Raw genomic sequence first — 24,111 nt, 5'->3', positions numbered from 1 at the left:
ACATAATGGATACATAGTAATTGTTTGTTAAACTTCAGAACTAAATTTCTTGGGAAATGGAAGCCACCAGCCATAAAGTGGAAAAAATTCAGAACGCTTAATCCACCCAAACCAAGCAGAAATCCCCATGTTTTTCTAGAAGTATTAGAGAAGATTTTCTACAACTCTTTTATACCTTGTCTATAGTCAATGTCAGGGGGAAGCCCTTAATAAGTTTTGTACATAGAAGGGACTTTAAAATATTTGTTCAATTTAATTGAAGTGAACCAGAAACAAAGAACAGAGCCAGAGTTATGTGAAATACTCATCCATTTTTCTCCTCCCCAAACCCCATCTCCATCTCCATCTCCTTCTCCACATCCGGCGCCTGACAACTCCCCAGACAGGATTTTCTCACTCTAGAAACTTAACTGATCTCAACAGTGAACCCGCCCCCAAAAATGCCCAGACTTTCCGTGGGCTGAGTTAGTCCCAAAAGGCAAGGAGACATTAGTCTGCTGAGCCCTCTTCATGGAATCCAATGGCTAGAAGATATCCTGAGGGGTTATTTTGTCCAGCTCCCTGCTTCTAATCTGTTTGACACCTAAGTTATCCTAGACTAACAGTTGCCTCTCCTATTTTCATGAGAGTATAGGGGTGACAAAGGAAAAGACTTCCCTAAAAAAAAAATGGGCCAGGGTGAGTATGTAGAAGATCTTCTTCTGGGACACCTTTTCCTCCAAGTCTGATCTTGTTCTAAGGAAGCCCCAGATACTCTTTTGGAGTGGTGTCCAACCACAACCCAACCAACCCCATTCCCTCAGATCCTCTTTGGCTAAGAGCCCAATGCCCCTGAATCACTCCTAGCTTTCTCTCACTCCGGTTGACCATGCTACCTCCATCCACTTCAGCACTGGAAACTGTTGGCAGAGAATCCAAGGCAGAGAGGGTGATGGGGACTTATAAAGTGAACTCATGGGCTCCGTGTGCCCTGTCCCTTAGGGCATCAGGCAGTTTCACTCTGATGAAATAGACCAGGCGGGTGCCACAACCCAGGAGGAGACTCCATGTACCTCCTGGGGTAGGAAAAGGAGTCCCTCCCCATCCCCAGAGCTTTGGGCACATTCCAGCAAGAAATCTGGGCTCCTCTCTTGGCACGGTCCCTCCCACCCCTGCTCTAGCTTTGGATATACGATCCTTTCTGAGCAACCCCCAAGTAGCCACTTCTCAACAGGACATCAGAGAGAATCTAGCCCCAGATGGGATGATTTGCTCCTGACAGGGGACTGAGAGACTATAGGACAGCATGAGATAATTTATCCCCAAATACATATACCTCACCACACTAGGATGTGAATAAGTGTATTTCCCTAGTTGCTCAAGATGTCTATGTATCTAAGCATTGCATAAGCCCAGGCTAGGATCCAGGGGGAGAAAGACATGCCCCCTCCCAACAAGATCTCTTTCTTCGTGTGTGTGTGTGTGTGTGTGTGTGTGTGTGTGTGTGTTCATTGGTGTCTTTTCCGGGAGACTTTTATGGAAAAAAAGGAAGTCTATGGCATTGTTGAAGCAACGTTGGCAGGGGATGGGGGATGTGTGCTTGCCAGGAGTCAAGTCAGGCTGTAATCCTCTTGGTCATGATGGAGGCTTTAACCCTTTTTCCAGTCCCAGGCAGGTCATCAGGGCATAGGGAGACTCCAAACTGGGTCAAGCTGTAAGTAGACCAGCGCTGTCACAAGTCATCCTCCTGTATCTCTCTCTCTCTTTCTCTCTCTCTCTCTCTCTCTCTCTCTCTCTCTCTCTCTCTCTCTCTCTCTCACACACACACACACACACACACACACACACACACACTCCACCAAGCAATAGTAAACACCTCCTGTGCACACTCATATTCACACTCCTGCTCTAGGAAAGCTGTAGCCCCATAGTTGGCCTAGGTGGCAGGCACGGTATTTTTATACTTGTTTTATAAGAGAGGCAACAAAAGTTCAAAGAGATTAAGAGTTTTCCCCAATTCTATACAACTATAGAGGGGGTAATAAACTAGGACCCAGATCTTTTTCTCAGTGCTTTTTCCATATCCTTTCTCTATTTTAACACCAAGCGGAGGGAAAGAAAGGAGAAGAGAAGGGAGGAGAAGCAGGAGAAGAAAGGAAAGGGGAGAGGTAATCATACATCTTCTTTCATCCTGTGAAGACACTGAAGATATGACCAACTTCCCCAGACTCTTTATCTGTCCCAGAATCTCCTATGTATGCAACTGTACTTAAGGCAGAGCTGGAAACAGAGACCATAGACTAAGAACACTAGAGAATAGGAATAAGAACAAGACACGAGCTTCTGTTCACTCTCCAAATGAATTAATTGGTTCATTAATTCAGCAAACATAAAGTGCTCACTGTGTATAGAGAGCCAATGTCCCAGAAGCTCCTGCCTGACTTGACTTTGACAGTGTAAAGCCTGTGTTCTCTTAGCTCATGACCAGGATAACCAGTGGGAGAAAGCAGAAGTATCCCCTCCTTTCTTCTCTAGATTCTTTCTACTCTATTGCCCCCTAATAGCCCTGGGCTCACACAAACTAAAAGAATCAACAGCTCTGTGATGATGAACATCTCAAATGAGCATTGGTTAAGTAGGCACATCCCCGGCAGGTGACACCAGCCTGACACTTTTTAGTCTTAAATGGAAGTGGACACCACGAAAACCCTGAACCTGCCTTCCTGGCCTCATGTGTCTGCAACTCTTCATCTTTTATCTCCTTCCCTTGTCTCCTTTTTTCTCTCCTCCTGTCCCATTCCTTTTCTCCATGCTCCATTCCTTCTCCATTCTCTTCTTTCCCCTACTTTCTGCTGCTTTCTCCTCTCTTTTTCCCTTTTTATCCCCTCTTCTACCTTTGGCAATGTTTTTCTTTTGGCTCCTTTCCTGTTCCATTTTCTCCACTCCTCTTTCCTTTTGAATTCTTTTTTCTCCACCCTTCCTCTTCTCTTCACTCTACTTTTATCCCTTACTTTCAGCTCTCTTCTTTCCTTCTGCTTAGTCTTCCTTTCTCCCCTCTCCTCTTCCTCCCTAACTCTGCTCTTACATTATCTCCTTCCCCATCCCCTTTGTTCCTCTCTTTTCTTTCTCTCATCTCTTTTCTTTTCTCCTCTTATCCTCTTATCTTTTTCCTTCCTTTTCTTTTTTTCCCTTCTCTTTTGTTTACTTCCTTCTTTTCTTTTTCCCTTTCAGCCCTCATTTCCTTTCCCTCATCTCCTCTCCTTTTTCTGCCCTTCTCTCTTCTGTTCTTTCTCCACCTTTCCTCCTATCTAGTTTATGTGTTAATTTTTAGCTTTTGTTGTAGGGGCTCTGACTGTTATTTGAATTCCCTTTAGGACATTATTTGGGTAAAGAATTTAGTTATCATCCACATCTGTTCCAACATTCCCTCCCTGCTCCTATGGCTTAGCTGAAGGACTTTGGATGGAATGAGTGAAATGGATGGAGAATTCTCGGCCCCTTTGTCTCTCTGTTCCTAAATCTAGAGTTGAGTCTAAACTTTAAATTGCTCTTGAGAAGAGACCAAAACTGGACATTCACCAAAACTTTAGTGCCTTTACTGACTCCCCTGATCTTGAAACTGGTACAACCAGGACATTTTAGGAAGAAGAAAGTTTATTCTTCCCCCTCAAAATAGTCCTTGTTGATGGAGCAGTCTCTTGTTATAATGGTGCGATAAGGTTTAATGGGGTCTAATCAATCCAGCAGCTTCTAGCTCAAGTTGGACACAGCTGGATAGCACGGTAGGTAGCCTGCTAAGCCTCGGAATCAAGAGGACTGGAGTTCAAATGTGACCTTGGATACTTCCTATCAGTGTGACTCTGGCCCAGTCATTTAAATGAAATAATACTAAGAAAGCACTTAGCAGCAGGCATACCATAGATGCTTGATAGTCATTTGTTTCCTTCCAATTTATGCCACCACTTTGTTATGTGACCTTGACATTATTTGATCTCCCTTGGTCTCAGTCTTCCTAGCTGTAAAATGGGAGTGATATCTGGAGACTTCTTTAGAGAAGGAGATACAAAAGTGAGGTCAGGTGGCAGGGGGAATTCACACACACACACACACACACACACACACACACACACACACACACACACAAATTTAACTTTCCTGTGTCCCCAGTTATCTTCACATTACCTACTCCCCCAAAGTCCTGGAGGACTAGGAGATTTAGATGGGGAAACTGAGACCATCAGGGATGAGTTGACTCATGCCCCAGTCTCATTGCCACTGGCAGAATGAGTCACGGTGTGCAGATGGCCCTGACCAGAAGGGCACCCTGGAACACCTGGGAAATGGTGCCAGCCGGCTTCTTCTCTCTGCTCCCATTGACTTTGGGCTCCCCCAGGGAATGAGCCATCCCTGAGCACTCAAATGTTCTCTGTTGCTAAAACCTGCCCAGCTCTCATTGGGTTTCCTAGCACCGAGCGCCTGTCATTGGTCATTTTCTTCTGACTTCCTTTTCCCATGAATTCAAAATTTAAAAACAAAAAGACAAACAATCAAATAACAACCCGAGTACCTCATCAGCCTCACCCTGGGAATGCAGGGGGGAGTATCTCTTTAAAAAGATTCCCTGCCTGGTAGGCCCTCCTGGCCCGCTTCCATAGTCCCTTGGGCTGTGATCTCATCGGGCCCTGTGAGCTGAGCAGGACGAGGCCTGGCCAGCCCCTGGAAGCCAGACCTCCCAAGCAAAGTCCGGGTGCTGGGGGACTGGAGGGGACCGCCACGAGGCCGAGGAGAGGGGATGTGGCTGGCAGGTGCCAGGCCCCCAGGTCCTGCGGGGCTTCTGCCCGTCCCACCGGGCCCGGGGACCCTGCCGGATCCCAGTTCCTGGGGCTGATTCAGCACTGGGAAAGGGACAAAGCACAGCCTCCAACTGTGTGGCGGGCTGGCAGACTGGCCAACCGCTCTGCACCTTCCTCACCCCCTCTCCTGCCCCTCCCCCGGCCCATTCAGTTTGGGAACTGGTGAGGATGAAAGGGACTGCATTAAGTGGAGGGCGGTTATTAGCCTGTTTTATGGGCATGCAGATATTCATTAGGGCCCTAAACCCAGTCATTAGAGGTTTGTAGCAAGGGCTCCAGGCTTAATCTCCTCTGTAGCAGAAACTGAGCAGGGTTACAGGTTTTCCTCCGACAGGACTATTTAGGAGTGGAGTTTTCCCTCCCCCGGGGCCCTGAGAAGGGACGGTGGCTTCTGCTCCCCAGCCTTGGAGTCCCTTCTGCCCCACAAGAGCTGCCCACCGGTCAGGAGAAGGAGCACGAAGCAGGGGATCAGGAGGCTGGCCTTCCTGCTCCTGACACTTACTGGCTGTGTGATCTGGGGCCAGTTGTGTCACCAACCCGGGCCTCTCGATAAATACCTATAATGTCTGAGAAGTCTGTTTTCCTTCTTCTCCCCTGCTCTTTAGGGGGACAAGGACAGGGAGATGAGATCCCGGTTTTTTTTCCTTTGCTACAATATCAGGAATCTGTGTTTCAGGGGCCAAGTTCAGCAGTGACTGGTATGATCTGGGATATGCTGCAAATGTGTCTTCTCTGGTCGACTCTTCCCGACCTTCCACCAGATTGGCAAGCTATCAAGAGCTGTAAATTCAGCTAGCAGTGTCAGAGAGATAACTGTGACATAGTGTCGGGTATTCTGGATTTGGAGTCAGAGGAGCTGGATTGGGGGCGCCTTGAGTAAAGCCCCCCCCCCGCTTCAGTTCTCAGCCCAGTCTCTTCTAGCTTTAACCATCCATCCCACCTTCTAGGTGCACCAAAGGGGGACGGACAACTCAGCTTCCAACCTGGGAGGGGGGGGGTTGTCTATGACTTCATAGACAAAAAATGATTTGGGGGGACCCCAGGAAAAAATAGATGGAAGAAGTAGTGACTGCTTTAACCATTATCCTATCTCCCACATCCCACTCTCCAGATAAAAAAGTGGCATTCAGGGACCGCAAGGCAGTATGTGGCTGTGTCCTGGGGGACCCCTTCCTGCCCCAATGGGGGTGCCCTTCCACGAAGCCCATCGCTGAGGCAGCTCATGGCCTCGGGCCAGCCCCTCCTCGGGCATGAGCAGTAATCTAAGGGCAGGGGTAGGAGTGAAGGCTCCCCCGACACACACACACACACACACACACACACACACACACACACACACAGTTGCCATTATGCCTGGGAGTATTAACATTAATGGGCTGTCTGTGCGGGAGCTCGGGACTGAATGGAGCGTGGCCGGACCCCACCGAGAGGAGCACGGGGGCTCCAGAGCTGCCAGCTTAATCAGTTGTCATTTCATTAACGGCCGCTGGCTTCTGTGCTGCAGCCACAACCACCAGGGCAATTAGTGGCTAACAACAACAACAACCAAAAAAAAGTTCTGGGGAAAAGTTTGTCTCATCTCCCTGGCCAGAGCCAGCCGGGTTCCAGGAGGCTTCCTGGAAGCCCAGAATCCCGAGGCCAGCTGAGCCTTCTGAGGACGCACCTGCATCACGCTCACTAGCGGGGCGGGGCCTTTCCTATCAAACCATCTGGACCTTGAGGTCCCCTTTGCAGGAGGCTGAGTGAGGGCCCAGGCTGGGGGGCTTGGGGAGCCGGCCCAGGGGCCAGGCCGGGACTAACGAATCCCTCCACACCCTTGGGAGTCTCTCCTTGGCTGCGGCTCCATCCTCTGGCCTCCTTTCCCTGCGTGCCCCTGGGCGCTGTCACCTGGGATGGCTTCCTCCTCCCCAAGGTTGTGCAAAGGTTCATTTCGACATGACCAGCACATTGCTGACACTCCCCATCCAGGGAAGATGAGTTGTCAGTCCACTTCTGGGCTCTTGTCCTCTGTGCGGGGTTCTTCCCAGGAGGCCACAGGCTCAGGCCCCTGAACTTGACTGGACAGCCCCAGTGACTCCCTTTCTCCTTCCACTATGACAAGAGTCCTGGACCAAAGCCGGGGGCAGACACATGAGGGCAGAGCAGCAGGGGACCTGGCCGAGGCCTTCCTCCCTACTGCCGTCCCCTCCTTCTCTTACCCCCTTCTATTAAGGGGCACTGGAGTATTTCACAGGATTCAGACTGGAAAGCTCCCTAGCAGTCAACCAGAGTGTAGACATGGGAAAACAGAAGTCCAGAAGCGAAGGCTGAGATTTGAACTCGGCTCTCCTGACTCCAAGTGCACTGATCATTCCACATGCCCCTCAGGGCTTGGGGTGGAGTTTATGGGTCTCAGTCTCGGTTGTGTTTTCATTGCAATTGCCAAACTCCCCTGAATGGCATTTGCCTGCTAGGCACAATAAAAATGATGCAACCTGATGAGAGCCAGCCCAGATCTCCAGTATTCATTCAGAATATCACCAGACCCACAGGCTTTGTGATTGGGTCAGGGGCAAGGGGAAGCTGGAGGCCCAGCGGGTAGGCTCAGGTCACTCTCACCATTATGCTGGGTGGCAGGTTAGGAGATGATTCCTACAGACATTAAGAAAGGGAAGAGGGGAAAGTTAGCACGATCAAAATCCCTGAAACTATTTGGTCCCTTGGTATCCTTGACAGTCCCTTCCATTTATACCTCCCAAGAAGCAAGGGGATTCCCACCTTATCTCTCCTTGTTCATAGGGTCATTCCTTGGGGAATATTATAGTCTGATCCAGAGATCCTAAACCCACTGCCAGAAGTATTCCCCAGAAAGATCCCATTCCCCTCAGGCAGCCCACAGAAGAGAAACAGTAGAGCCTTGGACAAAGAAGAGCCCAGTGAGAAGCTCACCAAACATTCTCTCCCTTAGAGGGGATCCATATGACTCTTAGGAGTAGGAGAAAGTAGGGAAGAAGACCTGGTAAGGAAAGGGGCCTCTTGCCCAATTCCTCATTTGTGTTGTCTCCCATCGCTGCCTTACATCACATCCCCACTGGGAACACTGGTGGCTCAGAACACTGGCTAGTGCCAAGAAGGACACTTCTCTGTGGCTGCTTTTCTTGGCTCACAGTGGGTACAGATGGGAGGAGACAGACACACAAGGGCTCTTGTCTCCCCAGCCCAGACAGGGGGCCCTGACCCCTGCTGGTCCCCTACCTGCAGATGACTGAGTCCCGGAACAAAAGCTTGCTCCCAGGCGCCCAGCCAGGCCGAGCCACCTGAATGTCCTGACCTGAGAGAGATGCGGAGGGCTCTTCCCCAACCCTGAATCAGAAGGTGGCCCTTTCACTAGCACCTAGGCCATGCTCAACCAAAGGGTCCGGAATCTGGAGGCAATGGAAAGAATGATACCGAGCTAGCCAATGCCCTTTCCCATCCCCACTGGGAGACTGTCGTAGTCCAGCCCAGGGTCCCCCATCACCATCAAGGAAGATCGGGAAAAGATGGCCCACAAAAAAGGTTCCAGTCCCTTTTATCACTTGAGGTCAGCTTCACCAAACAGATTGGAATAGAGGACTGTAGGATTTCTTTTTCTTTCACTTGAAGAGGGTTTCACCAACCCAGCCTCCAGTCCTGCCAGCCTCCTGTTTTCTCTCAAGATTCTGGGGCCCTGGATCTGCTTTTCAGGAGCACCCCACCCCAAATCCCCCACCAAAGTTCCCTCCTCCTTGGCCAGAAAAGCCAAGCGGGGCTCTCAGGGGGTGCCAAGGACCCAGAACCACTGCTCTTCAAACTGCACAGCCTGGTTTCCCCTCCTTTTGTCTCTACCATCACCTTCCCAAAAGGAACCCAGAAGAGTAGTCTAAGCCTGATGGTAAGGGGGAGAGAGAACATCACAGAGCCAGAAAATCACCGTGTCTGTATTCTAACTTCCACACCAGCCACCCTGAGTTCGATCTTCTACTGGAGACGTCCCTTGGATGGAGAGATGGGGGGGAGACAAAAACAGGCATGAAGTGCTAAGCATGTTACAAATACTGTCTTGTTTACCACTAGTGAAACCTTGCATTGTCTTAGAAGCAGTCTGGCCTGTTAATCATGGGGGGGACGCAGAGTTGCCCAGCAGACCACCAGGGAGGCAGCCTGCCTATAGAGAGCCGATGCGCTCGGTGGCCAGCCATGTGCCTTTTGACCAGTGAGTGCAGGGGAGTAGGAGAACCATCTTGACCGGCCTGAAAGATCTGGTCTAAGGGTGCTATCCTTCCAAGCCTACTTAATGGGGGTTTCCCTCTCCTGGGCCCCCTCCGTATTTGAGGCCTCAAGGAATGGAGGCTGTTAGTGCCATCATGGAGGGTCTGCCATTGACTACAGAGGCCACATGACCTTCAGGCTCATCAGGATGGGCACTCCCAGAAGCCAAGGTTGGCCCCTCCCTGGTAACTCCTCCCTCCCAGTAGCCACCCAGCCAGAAAGACTGGATGCTGGAGATAAGAGGAAGGAGAGATGGAGGCTGATAAGAGCCTGGGCTAAGGAGGTAACCCTGTGGCCCCTCCCGTCCCTGTTTCCCAAGCATTGTTTATTTGGGGGATTAAGTGAGCTGTCGCTGTCCTAATTGCTCTGTTCTTCCAGGGAGAGAGAAGGTCTTGCCCCTCCCTCCAGGATGGGGCAAGAGTGGGACTAGGAAACAGTGCCATCCCCCCACCCCAGAAGTTCCCTTGGCCCTCGTTGTTGACTAGGTCTTCCAGATGTTACCTTATCTCCCTCCCCTGGGTCAGTCTCTCTCCCTCCCCTCCCTTCTCGTCCCGCTTCCCCTTCCCTCTCTCTGTCTCAGTGGGAATAACAAACCAGCCATGTTCTTATTCACAGACCTCAAGTCCAAATCAGTCATCTGTTTGTACTGGGCCTCTGCCAAGGCTTGTGTAGATTTCCCACACCCACTTTTCCTAACCCCACGGTCCAGGCCGTAGCCTCTCCATTGATCCCCTTCCCAGACGCCCCCTTGCCCTGCTCCTCCTCACCCTCCCCAGATCCTGTCATACCCATTAAGTGCAAAGACTGATTAGGAGAGCATGTGTGTGACTCATTCTTCTCTCTCTCCTGGCTCTCGCCCTGATCCGAGAGCTCCAGCCTTCTGGCTGCTGATGGGTCATCAAGGCACTGACCTGGGAACGGCCTTATTGGTCCAGCTTCCTCACCCCATACAATTAAGCACCGCACTCCCACTCCGGCTCTGTCCCCCCCCCACACACATGCACTCTACCTCCATTCTCCAAGCTCATCAACAGCCTTGAAAAAGGCTTGCTTGTATTTTGGGCCAATCACCAAATACTTCCCAGCCAAGTTTCCACCCAGTCCTAGAAGCTCTGGTTTCACCACCACCACCCTATTCTTAGAGGAATCTAGTTTCTATGGGTCATCCTTGCTTCCACCACCTAAAACTACTGTGGAGTACAGAGGGGGCCGTGTGGCTCCCTCTCCCCTCCTCCCTCTCCCCTCTCCTGAGGATCAGTGAGGGAAGGAGGGGTTGTAGAGGGGGCCAAGAGGAAGGCTGAGCTCAGATGGTATCATTAAGGGATACTAATGCCCCTCATCAAGACATATTAAGAAACACCATCAGCCGTTGGCTCCACACACCCTGGGTGAGCGAGAAGGCAGCAGGATGGGGCCTGGGCATTCATAGCTGAGCAACCTCCAATCCATCAGCCCCTCGGCAGGACCATTAATTAGCCTCTTCAGGCCAACCCCGATAGGCTGGTCCCTGGGCCTATCACCAAGAAGCTAAGCTGGGATACAGGACTCAGAGTGGGGAATAGAAAGAGCTCCATGTACCCTCCCCTCCTCCCATCCCATCTCCCCCTTCATGGGAAATTTTATATATATATACATATATTAATCATCCCTTATATTTGTGCAGAACTTAATAACTTTTCAGAATGTTTTCATACTTATTATCTCATCTGATCTTTATAACACCCTGGTGAGCTAGATGGGACAGGTATTATTATCCCTCTTTTAAGGGTGAAGGTACTGAGACCTAGTGAGGCTGTGCCAAAGCCACGGCCCTGCTTAGTGGCCAGATTGGGACCAGAAAGCAGTTTGCCCAACAGTCCTATATTCTTTCCACCATGACATAAAGCTTACCCCAACAACTCATAAGTCTGATGAAGTTTCTAGAACTACAGAGATCTAGACTTAAAGAAACCCGAGATATTGTCTGGTCCCAAATGAATCTACAACACGGATGGCCATTGCCACATCTCTGATGACCAAGGCTTCTCTTTTTAAAAATTAATTTATTTTTAAAATATATGCAAAGATAGTTTTCAATATTCACCCTTCCAAACTTTGTGTTCTAAGTTTTTTCTCCCTCCCCCCAATTCTTCCCCTAGACAGCAAATAATCTATGTTAAACATGTGCAATTCTTCTATACATATTTCCATAATTATCATGCTGCACAAGAAAAAACAGATCAAAAAGGAAACTAAGACTACTCTTGAAGACCTCCAGGGACAAGGAACTCCCAACTTTGTAAGTCATTCCATTCCGTTCTTGAACAACTTGTTAGGAAATTGGTGTTCCCCACCACCAATCTTTCATGATCTGGATCTAGGACTTCATCTCTATAGGGAACTCCCAAAGTGGAAACTACCTCCACTGAAGAAAATCACTACACAACCCTCTGTGGTTTATAACCTTTGGGATTTGGGAGGGCTCTAAGAGTTTTGTTGTTGTTCAGTCGTTTTAGTCATGTTTAGCTCTTTGTGACCCTGTTTGGGGTTTTCTTGGTAAGGATACTAGAGTGGTTTGCTATTTCCTTATCCAGCTCATTTTACAGGTGAGGAAACTGAGGCAAACAGCTACTAAGTCTGTAGCCAGATGTGAAACCAGGTCTTCCCAACTCCAGTTCTGGCACTCTATCCACTGTGCCCCCTGGTTGCCCCACACATAATAGGTACCTCATAGCTTCTTGATTTAAAGACTTTGTGTAGTTGATTTTCTTAGGCTAGTTGCAGGACTTTACATTTCTCAGGAATAGATTTCATCTGATTAGGTTTGACCTAGAAGTAAGTGTATGTGTGTGTGCATGTATGTGGTTTATATAAGTTCAGGAACAGAAGCAGAAGGTGGTTGGGAGAAGGAAAGAGACAGAGGGAGGAAGGGAGGAGTAGTGGGTAGTAAGAAAGGTGAAAAGACCCACTTAGTTAAGGAAAGACCTTAAGATCTACTAGCATTTAGCTATCTGTTATCCACTCAAAAATAGATTGTAAGCTCCTTGAAGGCAGGCCAGTATCACCCACTTCTTTTCTATCATTCTAAAGTGTCATACTGGCAAGTAAACAGAAATCTCTGTTTATAGTAGGTCAGTCCTACATGTCCTCCAGCAACAGGATCTAGTTCAAAAGCTGTCAATGATGCCGTGCCCACTATAGCTGCCAAGGGACTTGAGATGAAACATGAAAGTGTGGTCTTTCCTTTAACCATGAGCCCACCATTAACTATCCCAATACCTGTTTTATCCGTAATTAAAAATACAGTAACTTGACATTTCCTCTCAAATATTACTGCTGGCAATGGCTTTCCTTCTAACAATCCTGGGAGGCTCAAGCTTCTTTGAGCTTCAGTTTTCTCATCTGCCAAATGGGAATGACGGTGCCTCAGTAGGACTTGCCCAAGATCACACAACTATTAAGAGTCAGAACAGAATTTGAACACGGGTCTTTTTCTGATTCCAAATCCGGTGCTTTCTCTACTATACTCACAGCCCCTTTAAATTATACTTTATTTATTTGATAAATAATGATCACTCCTAGCTTGTGAACTTCTATAGAACAGGACCAGAGTATATATGCTCTAAATAGAGCTTAATACACTTATTGCCACCCCATAAATATTTAAATAAAGGGTGGCTCATCTGATGATAGTATGAATAAGCTGTTTAGTGCAGATCATGAGTCAAAGAGGGACAGGTGTGGCATCTTTTTCTGCTCTCCCAATTCTCTGAGCTGTAGGGTCTCATACCTCCCTGGCCAGGGCTCCTCATGCCCATTGATCCTGGTAAGGTAGGGAGAAAATGTGGGAGAGGGGCTTTGCCTTAAGAAGCTTTTTGCCTTAAGAAGCAGCCAATGCAACTCAGGGGCCCAATTCCACTCCTCCATGGGAATCCTGAGATTATCAGTGAGATGCCAACCTAAAAAGCTGCCGTTTTGCTAGCCTTTTCTGACTGCCCTACTGGCTCTTTGGAGAGCAAAAAAACCTTGCCTTTGCTTTGGAGCATGGATGCCTGAGGTCTGGGACAGCTAACGGTTCTGGAAGAGATGTGGGCATGTGGGAACACCCTGAAGGGTCATCAAATATTTGACCAGGAGCCAGGGAGGTAACCTATAGTTTATGTACTTTTCCAGGTATAAACAACCACAGCTCTCATCCTGAGCAACTCTGCTTACTGGCCTGGCTAGCATTACAGGAATGTGCCTGTCCTTCCCAGACTGGGCATGGGACATTCCTAACTCAAGGGGAAACTTTAACTTTTTGATTGCTTGATCCCTGTTGATCACATCCTTTCTTCCTGCCTGATCACCTCATTTTTATGGGCCCAGAAGCCCACACCAGTAGCCAAGCTAGGGAACAAAACTCAGAGATCTGGAGTGCCGGTCCAGAAGCAGGACATGTACTAGGTTTAAACTCACATGCTAGTGGGCTCCTGGATTAGTGCTTTACGGTATTTGGCAAAGAAAAGACAGATGCCAACCTTTGAGAGATCTTTTGTCCTGGCTGTCCTCAAGTGTCCCTTTTAAAATTTACTTAACACAAGAAAGCTGGTAGCTACTTTGCATCTGGCAGCCCAAAAACAGTCTCGCTCCCTGAGACTCTCCTCTCCTGGGAGACAGAAGGCAGGATGGAGGAGGTGGGGGGAGCAATAAACAGAGAAAGAGACAATGGAAAGACAGAGACTCAGAGAAATAGAAAAAAATGATGGAAAGACAGAGAGAAATACACACAGAGAAATACAAAACTAGAAAAATTTGGAGAGGAAAATCAATTCTCCCCAGGACTCCAGTCTGTAGATTCATGGTTTAATGGACAATGGTAGTCCCCAGAATCTAAAGAGATAATGGAAAAGCCACTTAACATAAATCTTGATTAATTAAAACAAGGGAGAGACATAGAGAGGAGGAAGGAAGAAATCAGGAAGAGAGGGAAAAAGAGAGGGAGGCAGGGAGGAAGGAAGGAAGCAAGCAAGCAAGGAAGGAAGGAAGAGCAAAGGAGGAAGAGAGGAAAGAAAAGAGAAAGGAAGGAAGGAAAGAAGAGAGAGAAGGACAAAGGAATAAAAAAGGAAAGATTTTAGAACTCCTGTATTATATTAAAACAGTATCAACATTCCCACATTGGTCACTTCCAAAAATGCATTTCTTGTTTCTGTATTTTAGTAAATCTGTAATTTAGTAAGTAAATTATTCTGTCTTGAGGTGGGCAGAATTCTTTATCATTCAGCTGCAATCATGACTAATAATTCAGTTGATCAAAATTCTTAAGTTTCTCAAAGCTGTTCATTTTTACAATATTGATGTTATAGTATAAATTGTTCTTCCCAGTGGTATAATAGTCCAGAATAGAATCTCCATTTGTGTTCAATGAGCTTTCCATTTAGCTCCTCTTCTTTCTTATCTTCTGATTTTTGTGAGGAATGTGGTGTCCTTAATTTTTTTGTTATCATCAATAAATATATATTCATGTTCAAAGAAGGCCAAGAAAAAGCTAGTATATAAGACCATAAATATATTCTACATATCTTGTTTTAAAAATATATAAACTTTAAGGTGGGAAAATGAAAATTACCCTCTGTACCCTTCTGAAATACTTCTCTCACCTGTGTCATTTTTAATATTTTATTCATGTCCTTTTTTCTCCTTTTTTTTTATTGCTATTTTCTCCCTTTTCCTTACAACTCCTAACTTCCCCCCCATCGATTAAAAGCCTTCCCTGAAAACAAATATAATCAAGCAAAAATAAAATAAAGTCTAACCTCTTAAACCTCAGTTTTCTTTTCTATAAAATATAATACTTGTACTGCCTACCTCCCTGGGCTTTCCTTGGTAGTCCCTTGGTAGTGACTCTTTCTGAATCCCCAGACACTGGCTGTTGGGTCAAAGAGGAAGATGTGTCTCATGTTTAAGATCCAATACCCAAAATTCAGGAAAAAGGAAATAGGTAATTTGGGTTGCCATCTTGTTTTTTTGTATCTTCCATCTTTGGTTGTTTTTTCCTCCCCATATTCCCACTACCACCACCTTCCACTTTGCCTGGTCCTGTCTTTTTCTGTCCTTAGCTATGTGTGTGCGTGTACATCTCTCTGAATCGGTCGTTCTGTGACTGCCTCTCACTGTATCTCTCTCCGTTTCTCACACTCTCACCATCTCTGTTTAGTCTCATCATCTGTCCTCTGTCTCTGACTTTCTCTTTGTCTCTGCCTCTCTACCTGTTTCTTTCTCTCTGTTTTTCTGTGTCTCTGTCTCTGAGATTCTCTCTCCATTTCTCTCTCTAATCTCATTTTAAGATTTAGAGCCAGATGCAGGCAGTGGTAGATTTCATGCACTTCCCTCCACCCTCACCCCCTTTTTACTCTATTTCTGGAGGTCTCTCTCTCTCCATTTCTTTCCCGCACTTTCTGAGTTGCAAGAACTGTCCATTTCCACCCCCACCCCCATTCTCCATCAAAAGGGACACCTTTCAACTCTGAGGGCCTGAGTTTTGTAGCCAGGAAAGGGAAAGTGATTGATTCCTCCCGACCCAATGGGAAGAGGTGGGTGAAAAGATTAAATCATCTCTTCTGCGCTCGAGGAAATGTGCTGCTGACCCCCTGCTCCAGAGAGGTCAGCAAGCATCGGGCACCTGAGGCCCTAGCAAACGACAAGGTGGGCGGCTGGTTGGCTGTGGGTAATTGAAGTGGAATGAGGAAACTGTCTTCCGCTGCTGCTGGGGCCCGCAGCTGAGCCGGGCCTCTTGTTCTGTGGCCTTCCCAGGCCAATCACTGACTTGAGCAGAGGGGACTAATGAGAGGGGCCCTGGGGCAGCCCCAGCACTCCTGCCCTCCTGCCCCAGAGGTCAAGGACAAATGAGCTCTCCAGCTATTCCCCCAAGGAAACACAGAATATGATAAGGAGAACAGGGTCCTTCTATCCATCAGCTGTCTCCAACAGAGGAATGACATCCGTGACCAATTCTGGCCAGGAGCCTAGGAGCCACGGTAGGGTCCACAGACAGAAGAGGTGGCTCCTGAGCTGATCTTTGAAGGAAGTTCAGGATTCAGAAAAGAACAATACCTTGCAGACACAGGTTTGCAAATGCACAAAAGGGGAAAATGGAATGTTAAGTTCTGAGAGCAACTATGCAATTTGGCTGCAACATGTAGGTCCAGGGAAAGGGAGTAATGTGAAATAAAAATGGAAAGGTAGGTTGGAGCCAAATGGTAGAGGGCTTCCAATGCCAGGTTTTTATGCTGGAAATAATAGGGAGACATTGGCGATTTAGGGGCAGGAGAATGATATGGTCCAATCTTCCCCTTAAGAAGATTAATTTGGTAGTGTGAACCACAACATAGCATTTCCACTCCTTGTTTTTGTCTGCTTGCATTTTTGATTTCCTTCTCAGGTTGTTTTTATCTTACGTATAAGTCCTATTTTTCTTGTGCAACAAAATAACTATGGATATGTATACATATATTGTATTTAACATATACTTTAACATATTTAACATGTATTGGACTACCTGCCATTTAGGAGAGGGGGTGGGGGGAAGGAGGGGAAAAGTTGGAACAGAAAGTTTTGCAAGAGTCAATGCTGAAAAATTACCCATGCAAAAATCTTGTAAATAAAATGCTATAATAAAAAATAAATAAATAAAAAGGTTAATAATAATAAAATTAATATTTTAATAATATTAAATAATAATAATAAATTAATTTGGCAGCTCTGTGAAGGATGTATATTATGTGTGCTCTGGATCCCTCTCCCAGAGGTCAGACAGTTCCATCTCATTTCAGGATTCTAGGATTGAAGTGTCTCCCTAATCTCAGCAATCTGAGACTCCACCAAGTGTTTCCCCTTAATTTAAGAAGGCAATGACTAGCACCCTAGTTCTATCTAACCACTTCACTTGAGTGGCTTTTACAGAGTGATATTGACTTCAAAATAGCAAGAATAAATGGACAAACATAGCCCCCAATATGTCTAGGACATGCTCTCCCCTATGTCACTTTGGTTGTGGGAAGTAGGTGCTAAACTCAGTTCAGATTCCATGTAGCATTTGACCCTAAGTGTACAGAAATTCTCTCTGAACCCAGATTCAGCATGTTTACCAGGGATGAGGCGTGTGCTGGGCTGGGGTCCCAAAGTCACCCTTAAATGAGCCACAGAATCCTAGGAGCACCAAAGCTGATCCTCATTGTGGGGGCATCAATGCTAAACTAAGTTAGAAAATCTAGCCTAGTTTCCAGATCCCAGATTCCTGTGGCTCACTCTCCCAACCTTTAGAAGCTCTTTCCTCATAAAATGGAAAATGAACAAATTAAAAGACCACATGTACCGTACTGTCAGAGAGTTAAAGGCCAGCACCTTTCCCCTTGCCACATCATCTCTCAATGGACACCATGAAAGAGAAAGCTTCCTCCAGGCCCACCCAAAGCAAAGCTGACTCAGGCCTTTTTGGAAGACAATAGTGTCTACTCAGCCAATCGCTGTCTCAGTTGGAGCTCATTGGCCAGTTTTAGCCCCATTTGACAGGGAAATAGTCAGACTCTAAGTGAGGGGAGAAGAGAAAATTAGCCTTTTAGAGCCCAAACTCCCATGGAGTTCTGCTTGGAGGGCTGTCTGTTCCCAGCTGTGATTACCAACAAGTGCCACCCCAGGAACACAACTCTAGAGGAATGGGAAACTGGCCAGTTTAATATATATGCACAGGACCTGAGGATCCTTGAGGAGGCTGGGTGGGCGCCTACCTCCCACATGCCCATCACAGCCAGCTAGCATTCAGCACTTTTAGGCCCTCAAAGAGCCTGCCCCAGTCTCTGTCTGAGTGACATTGGTCTCTCCATTTTCAAAAGAGAATACTGACAGGGAAGGTGACTCCTTCCTAAAGCCACCTAGTGAATAACTCAGTTCCCCAAAAGAATGTCTAATCCTCCTGCTTTGTAGAGTCAGATTGAGGGCCCCGAGTTGAATAGGATCTAGAAAATCCAGCTGGGAGGTTGAGAAATGAAAATGCAAGATCTCTGAGGGCAGAAACTGCATCATTTTTCACTGTTCTGTACATAGTAAAAGCTTTATAAAGCATCCAGGATGCATAAGATTATAGATACAAAGCCAAAAGGGCCTCAGAGGCCATCTAGTCCAACTCCCTCACTGAGGGTCAGAATGGCTAATTGACTTGACCAGAGTCATACAGCTAGGAAGCAACAGAGCCAAAGTTAGAATTTGGGGTGCTCTAGTTCCAATGATCTTGTGATGAAGCTCTCTTTATTTGCACCCAGAGAAAGGACTGTGGGAACTGAGGATGGTTCACAACATAGCATTTTCACTCTTTTTGTTGTTTGCTTACATCTTATTTTTTCTCATTTTTTTTCTGGCCTGATTTGATTTTTCTTGTACAGCAAAATAATGTATAAATATGTATTCATATATTGGATTTAGCATATATTTCTACCATGTTTAACATATATTGGACTACTTGCCATTTAGGGGAGGGGTAGGCGAAGGGGGGAAATTGAAACACAAGATTTTTCGAAGGTTAATGTTGCAAAATTATCCATGCATATGTTTTGAAAAATAAAAAGCTTTAATAAAAAAATAATTTGGGGTGTTCTGACACCAAGGCCAGTGCTTCTTCTTGTGTGCCACAATGAGCACTAGAGGCAAAATTTGAAGTAATTTCTACTCTAAGCAGAACCACTATTTTTTCTACAATACCCAAGATGGTCTTGACGGTAAAAGTTAGGGATGCTGGTGAGAAATCTGGATGCAGTGAGGTTGGTGCCAGCCATGGGAAAGTTCTGGATACCATATGCAGAGTGTGCCCTTGCAATAATTAGGAAGGTGATATTTGTGTTTGATTGGTTGAAGACCCACAGCAGGTCACAGTTCTAGAGCTAAAAGGGATCTTAAGAAGCATCCATTCTGACTCTTTGTTTTATAAATGAGCTAAATCTGTTAAGGGACTAGGCCAAGGTCACACACCTAAGACGTGTCTGAAGCAAGATTTTAAACCAAATCCTTCTAATTCCAAGTCCAGCAACTATTATGTGTTACCTATCAAAAAAAATTTTTACTGTTTGACCATGAGGAAAAGCTAAGAAAATGCACCTCCCTCCCAATCCCTACCCCCCCCTTTTTTACAAAGATAAGTGATTGAGGTTATAATATAATGCATATACTGTCAACTTGGTTGATAAAATTTTTTTACCTTTATTTTATATTACAAGGAATAGCTAAATTGAATGGGTAGGATATGTTTAGAAAAAGTGGTATAAAAACAAAAAAATCAAGAAAATGGAATTTTAAAAAAGGAAACTAAACCTCAAAACACCAACAAACAAACAAAAACTCAAAAATCATAATGTTATAGATTTGGGGGCTGTAAAGAACCTCAAAGGTTGTCTGGTACAATCACCCTCCCTCTCCCTGAGTTTTACAGATAAAAAAACTGAGGCCCACAAAAAAAAAAAAAAAAAAAAAAAAAAAACAGAAGAAAGAATAACATCCAGGCCTTCTGATTCTAAGTTCTCTCCACTTTCCATTCCTCTTCCTCCCCTTTTCATGATTCTTCCCACTCTACCTTGAGATGCCGGTACTCCCATACCACCCGGAGTCTCCATGATCCTAAGCAGATCCATCTTGTCTGGTCATACTTCATGCCTTGAACCACAGAGAACATATCATTTTATGGGATTGAGAGCAGGAAAGGACCTTAGAGATCATCCAGTATAACCCTTACAGATGAGGAAACTGAGGCTGTCAAAAAAAAATCAAAGAATAAAAGGAACTTGACCAAAGTGGCACTGGTGCTCAGTATCAAAGTCTGGATTTGAATCCAGATGTTTTGATTCCCAGTCCTCTGCTATTTCCTGTACTTCTGTCTGTAACCATTTCTCTCCTTCCCTTCAGAGTTCCTTCTAGGAACCAGTTCAACATAATGGGAAAAGCATGGGAATAGACATGAGGGAGCCTGGATTCCAAGTGTAATCTTAGGCAACTCTCTTTCCTGTTCTCCTGTTTCCTCAACTATGAAATTGGGGGCATGTTAATGATTTCCAGGAGTAGAACATTAGCAAAGGCTTGCCAATCTGATCTTAGGGACCCATGCTTTAATATGAGAGCTAACACCTTCCCCACGTCTTGAGATTCCACCCTTATGGTACAGATGCTTTTTATAAAGACTCCCCCATAGCAGGAACCAAAAAGTGAGAGTTTGGGGTGATACATCAGGGCAATGAACAAGAATGGGTTTACTTCTCCCTTGGTCCTTAGGTTCTTCTTAATTCACACAGGGAAGGTTGCAGCAGAGATCATGAGATCACAGCATCCTGGAACTTCAAAGAATGTTCACCCAAGCCCCTCACAGTACAGAAAAAGAAGCTGAAATGATCCAGCTACGGTCCTGACCTAGGACCCCCAACTAGTCTCCTTCCTCCTGAGTATTTTTAGCTCTTTTGAGGATCCCTGCTTACAAGTTCCTGAGAAGCTGACTCAGCCAGCTTAGGCCCAGGGTCCAGGGCAACAGGCCATATGGTCTTACTCAGCAAAGTAAATGGAAGAGATCAGTTCCCTGTCTAAGAAGCTCCAGTTGGTGAGAGAGAACTTCCCAGAGGGAGAATAAGTTCCCTCCCAAGTCAATGGGAGGAAAATCAAACTTTCCACCCCAAGATCTCCCCATCCCCACCCCCACCCCCATTTCCTCCAGTGGACAGAGCTAAGGTCATATCTCTGGGTGGGGCTGGGAGTTTTTAGGAGAGGAAAAATGAAACAGCGATTTTGGGTTGCTATTGTTTTGTTTAAACAAGTCTCTAGCTAAATTGGGCTGGGAAGGTCTGAGCTAAGGAGAGTGGGCAGCTAAAAGAATCCTTTTATGCAGTCTCAGACCCTAGCTTCAAATTCCCAAAATGTCTAATAAAGAAAGGGAGGATGTTGAATTCAAAGTCATTCTACTCTATCCAAGGCACTGCAATAGGTACTGAATAAACAAAAATGGAAAAAATTCAGGTAGAGAGATCCCGGCTGAGGTAGGGAGCTTGGGAGTGGAGTGAGCTGACAGGGAGGAGGGAGGACAGGACTTAGAAGGAAGATCTCAAGCCTATGGCAGACAGGACTTGCAGGGCAGATGGGAGCAGCATGGGTCACACTGCTGGTAGCAGTTTATGAGAATGAGTTGGGTGGGCACGGCCGCTGGCCTCCTCCCAAACAGCTGTGTTGTGTCCCTGGTGTAGAAATAGAAGCCGGGAGAGGCTGTTCCACAGTGGGAAAGGAGTGAGAAAAGTGGTTAATGCACAAAGGAGCCCCTCTGGGGAAAGAAGCAAAAAAAAAAAAGCAGCTACCAACATTCTCCTTGCAGACCCCCACTCTCAGCCCCTTCTTGCCTCCGCTAGCCCCTAAGTGTTGAAGGTGTCAGAGGAACAACTCTGGGAAAATTCAAGGCTTGTCAGCAAAAATGAAGGGCATTCTCCCAGAGAAGGAAATGGGAGGCTGGGCTATAAGACAGGTGTGAAATTAATCCTGAAGATTAGAATAGAGTAATGGAAAGTCCTGCAGACAGAGAGACTCGGGAGAGATCTGAGTTCCAATCTAACACTTATTTCTGATACTTATTAGCTCTGTAACCATCAATAATTCACCCAATGATCCTGACTCTCACAGCATAATCAACCTCATGGGTTTGTTATGAGCATCAAGCGTAATCACACATGTGAAGTATGTTGTCCACTTTAAGGATTTTATAAAGTTAATCTATCAGCTGGAATAGCAAGGAGCCTATGGACTTTAGATTTAAAATCAGAACTACAGCAGTAACCTTGTGTGGGTTCTTCCTAAGACATCTGGAAGGCTCCTGCCCCACTCGAGGCCTCCCCCCCACCTCGATCCCTCACCCAAGGAAGAGGACCAGCTGAGTGGGCCACAGTTAGGTGCCGAATGAACCAGTTATGATTTGTCCTTAATCATCACAATGAACGTTATAAAAACCTACATTTGGGGGCCCCAGGATCCCCTGGCATAGCCCAGGGTACTGGCACCGGTGAGCCCAGTGCCCTCCCTCTAAGTCCTTTCATCTGAGCATCTCCCAGCCCTAAACAAACAGTAATTAATGCCGCACCCCCATCTCTTCATTATCCCACAGGCTGGGGAGGGCAGAGGCCCAGAGGAGGCCCCAGGGCCTGCTGGGGGGGAGGGGGCCCAAGCTGAGTCAGCCCCACAAAAGGAGCCCTCGATGGCCCATCCCACCCTCCTTTGTCCCTTTTACTATGGGTAGCTTAGACAGTCATTGGCCAAGCCCTTTGAATGCTCCCAGAGGAAAAAGGAAGGATCTGCACCCTTGTGCAGAACCTAAATTTGGGCCACTGATATCCATTCTAGAACTCTAGGTCTGGAGCTAGTAGAGAGCGGGGAGGTCAGCTTGTGGTGGGGAATCTCAGACATGGAAGGGCCAAGGTGATTTGCTCCAGATCCCAGAGGTAACCATGAAGCACTTATTTGAATTCAGTTGGGGAAGTCCCTTAAATGTAATGAGTAAATGAACCAGGAGCAGAACCAGGAGATTGTTGTACACGGCAACAGGAAGATTATACAATGATCATCTCTGATGGACGTGGCTCTTTTCAACAATGAGATGATTCAAACCAATTCCAATTGTTCAGTGATGAAGAGAGCCATCTACACTCAGAGAGAGAACCATGGGAACAGAATATGGAATACAACATAGCAATCTCACTCTTTTTGTTGTCATTTGCTTGCTTTTTGCTTTCTTTCTCATGTTTTTTTTTTCCTTTTGGATCTGATTTTTCTTGTGCAGCATGGTATTTGTGGAAATATGTATACATGTTTAACATATATTGGATTATTTGCTAACTGGGAGAGAGAATGGGGGAAGGGAGGGAAAAAATTAGAGGGTTTTGTAAGGGTGAATGTATATATTTTGAAAATAAAAATTTTTATTTTATTTTATTTATTTTTAAAGAGGTGCCACAGTAGACAGTGTCAGACCTGGACTCGGGAGGACCTGAGTTCAAATGCAGCTCAAACAGTAGCTATGTGACCATGGCAAGCCACTTTATTCTATTTGCCTCATTTTCCTCCTCTGTAAAATGAGATGGAAGAGAAAATGGCAATCCACTCCAATATTTTTGCCAAGAAAATCCCATATGGGGTCACAAGGAGTCTGACAGGGCAACCACTGCCCTTTCTAGCACAATACACTTCCAGCTCCCCGCAGTCCCATAGGTTTCCAGAAGCCGAGACAAGAAATGGATCCTTGGACTTCTCCAGAGTCAGCCCACTCCCTTCCTCCGGGAAGTCCTTCCCCTTGAACCATTCCCTCCGGCACACGGGTATGTGTTACCTGCATTAAAACTGGAAGAAGCAGATCGAGCATCCTTCTGTGGGCATTAGTCCAAGACAGATACCGCCTTCCACAGCGCCCATCGCCACCTCCTGTCTAGCAGACAGGCTTTCCTGCTTCCTCTGGCCCGTCCCTAAGTAACCCACATGTGCTTCTGTGTTTTAGGGTGCTGGCCTCAAGACTGGAAAAATAAGTGGCCACGAGCTGACTGGTAAGTAAGACCCCATCTTCAGTTTCAGTAATCAAGCAGCAAGCATCCACTGTGGTCTGCCCCGAAGCAATCCTTTCTCCAATGATCCTTACTTAGGTTCTCTCTTCATTAGTAAGATGAGCAGGTAAGACTTCCAGGTGACCCAGCTGCTTTGGGGTGCAGAGGTGTTCTCTGAGAAATCCCAGAAGGGAGATCTGATGAATTTGTTGGGAGAATCAACATTCGTTCCTTTTATAAACATTTATGGGCCTTCCCTATGTGCAAGATCCTACTTGAGAAATGGTATTTGGCTGTGGGCATCATCCCACCTTCTCCATATGTAAAATGGGGGTCTTGCTAGTTGAACTGTTGATTTCACAGGGTTATTGTCCCATAAGGGCTTTCAAAATTGTAAAGGACTATAGAGTTGCACTATTATCATTACAAAATTCCTCCTGCCCTCAAGGAGCTTA

General features: G+C 46.3%; 1 protein-coding gene across 3 annotated transcripts in view; it reads left to right on the top strand.

The window, feature by feature from the left end:
- Positions 1-24,111, top strand: part of PEBP4 (phosphatidylethanolamine binding protein 4) — a 257,467-nt gene that overhangs the window by 212,885 nt on the left and 20,471 nt on the right. For all 3 annotated transcript variants that reach the window (XM_051975716.1, XM_051975718.1, XM_051975715.1), the window contains one exon: positions 23,614-23,659. In XM_051975716.1, coding sequence (XP_051831676.1) covers positions 23,614-23,659 — 46 coding nt within the window. The remainder of the gene's footprint in view (positions 1-23,613; positions 23,660-24,111) is intronic.

The sequence above is a fragment of the Antechinus flavipes genome, chromosome 2, assembly GCF_016432865.1.
Source record: "Antechinus flavipes isolate AdamAnt ecotype Samford, QLD, Australia chromosome 2, AdamAnt_v2, whole genome shotgun sequence".
In the NCBI taxonomy this organism is placed as follows: Eukaryota; Metazoa; Chordata; class Mammalia; order Dasyuromorphia; family Dasyuridae; genus Antechinus; species Antechinus flavipes.
This window is presented reverse-complemented; position numbering and strand designations above follow the sequence as displayed.